Below are 5,596 nucleotides of genomic sequence, written 5' to 3'. Positions count from 1 at the left end.
TGAAGGTACTTAATTTATATTGTGTGGTGTGGTGCTTCAAAAAGGAAAGGTTATTAGATAGTTAGACAGCAACACTATTTAAACTGAATGCAATGCTACAGGAAGGTTAGTGCAATTATTTAGCTGGAACTTGCCTGGAGAAATCAATATCCAGTCAAGTTCCAAGTCAGGTTTATTACCCAATGAACCAGACTTAACATAAACAAGAAATCACGTAGAAAAAGCAGAAAGAGACAATATGCACTGCTCAACATTTGAAAACATACCAGATATCAATGGAAAACATATTATGCTGGATATCTATACAGGTAGGGACTGGGTCCTGTGTTTGGAATGAAAGGATGCAATCGTTTTTAATGGGAATTAAAATTATTAACCTCCAGAGGGCTGAATTCAAAGATACTCTGAAAATTAAAGTGGAAAGAAATAATAGGGCCAATTAGTCTATTTTGACAAAATTTCATTGTAGGACTTAAAATGGTGCTTAGTAGCACCCACATGTCTGTATGCATGAACAAGTACATTGGAGCATGCTTCTAATGAGATGATGAATTGTGTCCTTGAGGATCTCCTCCTACATCTATACCAGGCTGTCACCGAGCTCTTGGACAGTCTGAGGAACAACCTGGTGGTGTTGGATGAACATAATATCCCAAAGATGTTCCTCTGGATTTAGATCAGCCAAGTGTCAATGGTATCAATTCCTTTATCTGCCATTACCCACTGCACCAGTGAAGGGTCTGAAAATGAGTCCAAGGGTTTCATCCTAATACCTAATGGTAGTCAGAGTGATGTTGCCTAGCTTGTAGAGGGCTGTGTGTCCCGTGTCAAAAATTGGCAGTTTTTCTTGTAGTCAGAAGTTTGCCGGTTCGAGCCCCATCTTGGACAGTCTCTGTCGTTGTGTCATTGGGCAAGACACTTCACGTACCGCCTACTGGTGATGGCCAGGGGGGCTGATGGTGTGATATGACAGCCTCGCTTCTGTCAGTCTGCCCCAGGGCAGCTGTGGCTACAACTGTAGCTTGCCTCCACCAGTGTGTGAATGAATAGTGGAATTGTAAAGCGCTTTGAGGGTCTCGAAAAGCGCTATATAAATGCAATCCATTAATATTACATAGATATGCCTCCCTGGACGATCACTGACCCACCACCAAACAGGTCATGCTGAATGATGTTACAGGCAAAATAATTTGCTCCACAACCTTTTCCTGTTTGTCAAATGTGCTCAGGGTGAACCTGCTGTGATCTGTAGTACACCAGTCATGCACCTGCCAATTCTGGTATTCTATGGCAAATACTAGTTGGGCTCCACAGTGCTGGGAGTGAACACAGGGTCCACTAAAGGACATTGGGCCGTCAGGCCACCTACATTAAATCTGTTTCTGATTCTTTGGTCAGAGACTTTCACATCAGTTGCTTGCTGAAAGTCATTTTGTAGCTCTGGCAGTGTTCATCTTGTTTCTCCTTGCACAAATGAGCAGACAGCAGTCCTGCTGATGGGCTAAGGATAAGTGACCTTCTCTGGCCCTGTCCAGCTCTTCGAAAGTAACTGCCTGTCTCCCTGGAATCTCCATGCACATGAGATTGTACTGGTGGACAAAGCACACCTTCTGGCAAAGGCATGTAGTGGGGATCTCTGATCAATAATCCTGAAGGAGTTGGAACACCTGTGCAGCCTCTGTAGGGTCCAGGTATCACCTTATGCTACCAGTAGTGACACTAGCCAAATGCAAACCAGTGAAAAAAACAGCAAGAAAAGATGAGGAGGGCAAAAATGTCAGCGGGATCCACCTATGAAACCATTCCTATTTTGGGATTGTCTCATTGTTACTCCTCTAGGACACCGGTTGTTAATTTCATCAACAAAGCAGTACCAAAGCAGCTGAAACTGATTAACAACTCCCTCTGCCATTTTAATTGACCAGATCAGATCAATATCCCAGAAGTTTATCTGACTAAATGCTATACTTTGATCATTTTTTGAGCAGTGCAGATCACTGTCTTACAGAAAAACAGCTCTACCAGTATATCCACAGCTGAGATTAGTAGCACATGTTACTGAATCTTAGACAAAGTCAACCTACGATTCTTTCATTTTCTTTTTTTCTTTTTTTTCTTTTTTTTTTTTTTTTAATTCTTTGATTTTTTTTTAATTCTTTCATTTTCAGAGTCAACATAATAAAGGTCAACTGGGCCTCTAATGTATTAATTTTATGCATCTTACTTGTATTAGTATTCGAAAAGACTTGGACTCATAACTGTGTGCTTTGAGATTTTAGTTAATATTATTTCAGAGATTATGCGGTCCTTAGGAAATGTAACCTGAATTTGTCCAGTTCTGAGGCCTCATTGCTGATGTCACTCTCAGGCCTGTGTCTACTTGTGTTTTTTTGAGGAGGGATGGATCTGCTGGTTCCACTGCTGCATCCTTTACTGTGACTCAACACTGCCACCTGCAAACACAAGGAGTCTCACACCACAATAATACACACAGATAGGTAGCAATGTGAGCTGGTTTGTGGGGTCTGTTATTAAAATGTCTAGACATTCAGCCTTGGTGTGGTGTCATTTGTTGTTGTTGCTGTCCACCTCTTGTCTGGGACTGTTTTTGGCAAGCAGGGACTGGAGCCTCCTTAGATCACGAAATGCCCTATAAAACATGCTTATCAGGTGATTTGTGGTTTTCATATCACGGAGATGAATTCTGAACTGGGTCAAGAACAACTAAATAACTGTAAGGAGAAGATAACCAAGCATACTTGCTGTGTGTTCCTATGGATTTCGGGGTCAGTTTTTCTTCTTGTTTCAATTTTTTAACAGACATTTTCAGCGTTCCCCGCTGCTTTCATTAGGAACCTGCGAAGCATTTTGGCACATATTCACATTTAGTCAGACATAAGAAACTCAGTGGCGACAGTGCTACTTCACACTGGCCAAAAACGACAGGTCCGCTGATAGAAGGCGAACAAAAAAAGTCGCGTTTATAGTCGCTTACCTTTCCCCCAGCAGCAGAAAGCTGATTTGGCCTATAGAAATTTGGCCTCATTAAATATCCTGAGTTAGTTTTATTCGAGCAACAGCAACTATACGAGCAAATAGTATTAGTCTATGTTGCTATGGTTACAACCGACGCGCATCCAGTTCACTCGCCGTATTTTGTGCTACGCTGTCGGAATACTTGGCACGGGTATATATATATATAAATTATATTTTAAAGGAAATTTAAATAACTTAAAATATTTCTCATTACTTCTCAACACAGTCCAGAACAAAGGAATAAATTAATACATATTATAAGACCCAGAATTTCCTTATGTTTCCTAGCAATAGGAATTCTGTCATATAAGCTAAACATTAAGTTAAACAGCCTATAATTAAAAAAATGAATAATGGTAATAATTATACAGGTCAATATAAAAATGAAGTATGACAAAAATTTAATGTAAATCTTTCAAACATTACTGTTTGAAAGAGTTACTTTTAAATAAAAAGTGGACTTTGCATGTTTCTCTCCAGGTACTCCTCCAATAATATAAAAACATACATGGAGTTTAAAATACTGGTGACTCTAAACTGGTCTTAGGTGTGAATGTGAGCATGAACGGTTCTCTGTTTTTCTGTGTAAACCCTGTGACACCCTGGAAACCTGTCCAGAGTGTACCCTGTGACAGCCATAACAAAGTGAAATATCTCAAACTCAACAGCAAACCTCGACACACACAGTGGTCAAAGTTGTGACAGTACAGGTTTGAAGTAAAATATTAACATGAGAGAAGAGATGATTAACTGCTAGACAGATGTGTTGCATTGCTAAGAGTTATTGCATAAGGTATGAATGATTTCCTGTATTTGTCCTTGTGGCAACGTTCTCAGATTGCAGGCCTATTTATGGGTCCTCTAGTTTCCAGAAGTACAAATGGAGGTAGAGCTTTTACCCACCAGGCTCCTCTTGTGGAGACACAAATCTGGGAATTTTTCATTGCTGGTCCTACAATTCCACACAGTAAAACCATACTGACTTAATTGTTGCACTGCTAAGACCTTTTAAGATTTCACAATTTACAAGGGTGACATTGTGAGACACTGTCATTACTGTGGTATAAAAATCAAATATGCAATTTTATTTGAATGTGGTTTTCCCCACTTCTGTAAGTATAAATGGGAGCTTTTTATGGTCTTTTTGTGTTCCTCCATTATTTCAATACATGATAAAACTGTTAGGTGTTATTTAGGCTGTGATTCTGTCTGAAAGTCATCTTTGAGCTTCAGTAAAACTCCGTCCAACAACACATCTCAACACTGGAGTGAGGACACCTAAGTCTGTCTACAGCAAGTCTAGTAACTCTGGAGTCACTTTGAATGCCTCAAATGACTTATTTGGGCAGTTGTGAAGCATTATCTAAATGAACTATAATTTCAGTGTTCACTGGTACATGCTAATTACTTAAATAGAATCACCAGTTAAATCTGATAAAGAGCTCTTGAAAAGTTTGCAGACTTTGAACTAAATAAGGCCTTAAAAAACGTAAAATTTGTACTTATATCACCATCTTTGCTGCTGCAGAAGAGAGAATACATTCCAGTTCAAGATTCTTTCAGTGCTGTGTTTCTCTTATAATTTCCACAAGCCCCAAAGACCAGTATTCAAATGCATTGGTGTATTATGTCTGTGACAGTGGCAAGTCCTCGTTCACTCACTAGTTCACTCAACAAATAGGAATTATGAGTAAATAAAGTTGCTGAATATTTTTGTGGTAAACGTTGTTCATTGTGATCTTACTCAGCAGATGCACAGTCTAGCCTCTGGCTGCAAAAGGGGGGGATGGTGGAAGATGCCAGTAGTATAAACAAATTAAGCTGAACCACTGCCTTTTGATTTTAGATGTGTTGTTGCAAAGTTTGCAAGGTAATCTAAAGATGTTTGTTTATCCTTGTTTTCAATCATCCTGTTAACTCTCTGTGCAGCACATCAGCCCCATACTTTGTATTGTGACTATAGGCTACTGTGTCCCTATCAAATTAAAAAAAAAATTGAGTGGTTGATAAATTAAAATAGGCTAGAAATATCACCACATGCACAGTTAAGCACAGCAAGTTACTGCTGATCTCAGAAAGACAAAAAAAGTAAAAGTATTTTATATATGTCTAGCAGTGATGCTAGTTTTTTAAAGGTGAGAATAATATATGGAGACCAACACAAAATGAGTTTCCCCAGTATATGTTTCCTTGACAGAATCAAGAACCTTTCCGCCATAAAACGGGGCAGAAAATATTTAACTGCCGCATAAAAAACACACGAAAATGCAGGAAATGAAGTGCGCAAAAAATTCATGGGGGAGGATCTCCATAGCCACTAATTGCAATGTATCTTTTCCATTTCTCGAGTAAAACCTATGACCACGTGTAACTAAACTGAGAAGGATGGGAAACTGATTTTACGTGCTCGAAAAGAAGATTGTGACTAAAGAAACAAAGAAAGAATGAGTTTTGTTTCGGCTGTGGTTTATTCTCGCGAGATCACACCAGCACTCAAAGAAAACGAATTGTCATCGCGAGACTGCAGTGGTCCTCCCCTTTGTGATTCACGTACACGTTT

General features: G+C 39.3%; 1 protein-coding gene across 2 annotated transcripts in view; it reads right to left on the bottom strand.

Annotated features, from left to right (window-relative positions):
* Positions 1 to 3,144, bottom strand: part of nek10 (NIMA-related kinase 10) — a 21,228-nt gene extending 18,084 nt beyond the window's left edge. Inside the window, exons 1-4 of one of the 2 annotated variants that reach the window (XR_317078.2) lie at positions 2,996 to 3,144; positions 2,760 to 2,856; positions 2,590 to 2,650; positions 2,323 to 2,453 (exon numbers count right to left, since the gene is read on the bottom strand). Coding sequence is in view for 1 of the 2 variants with exons in the window: in XM_005942840.2 (XP_005942902.1) it covers positions 2,323 to 2,453; positions 2,590 to 2,650; positions 2,760 to 2,824 (257 nt within the window). In the remaining variant the exon portion in view is untranslated. The remainder of the gene's footprint in view (positions 1 to 2,322; positions 2,454 to 2,589; positions 2,651 to 2,759; positions 2,857 to 2,995) is intronic. The other variant, XM_005942840.2, reaches the window with a different exon arrangement.
* Between the last annotated feature and the right edge of the window lie 2,452 nt (positions 3,145 to 5,596).

Source organism: Haplochromis burtoni, unplaced genomic scaffold, assembly GCF_018398535.1.
Source record: "Haplochromis burtoni strain Fernald_Lab_line unplaced genomic scaffold, NCSU_Asbu1 Contig_351, whole genome shotgun sequence".
NCBI classification, from domain to species: Eukaryota; Metazoa; Chordata; class Actinopteri; order Cichliformes; family Cichlidae; genus Haplochromis; species Haplochromis burtoni.
Note: the sequence above shows the minus strand (reverse complement) of the source record. Positions and strands in the feature narration are given on the sequence as shown.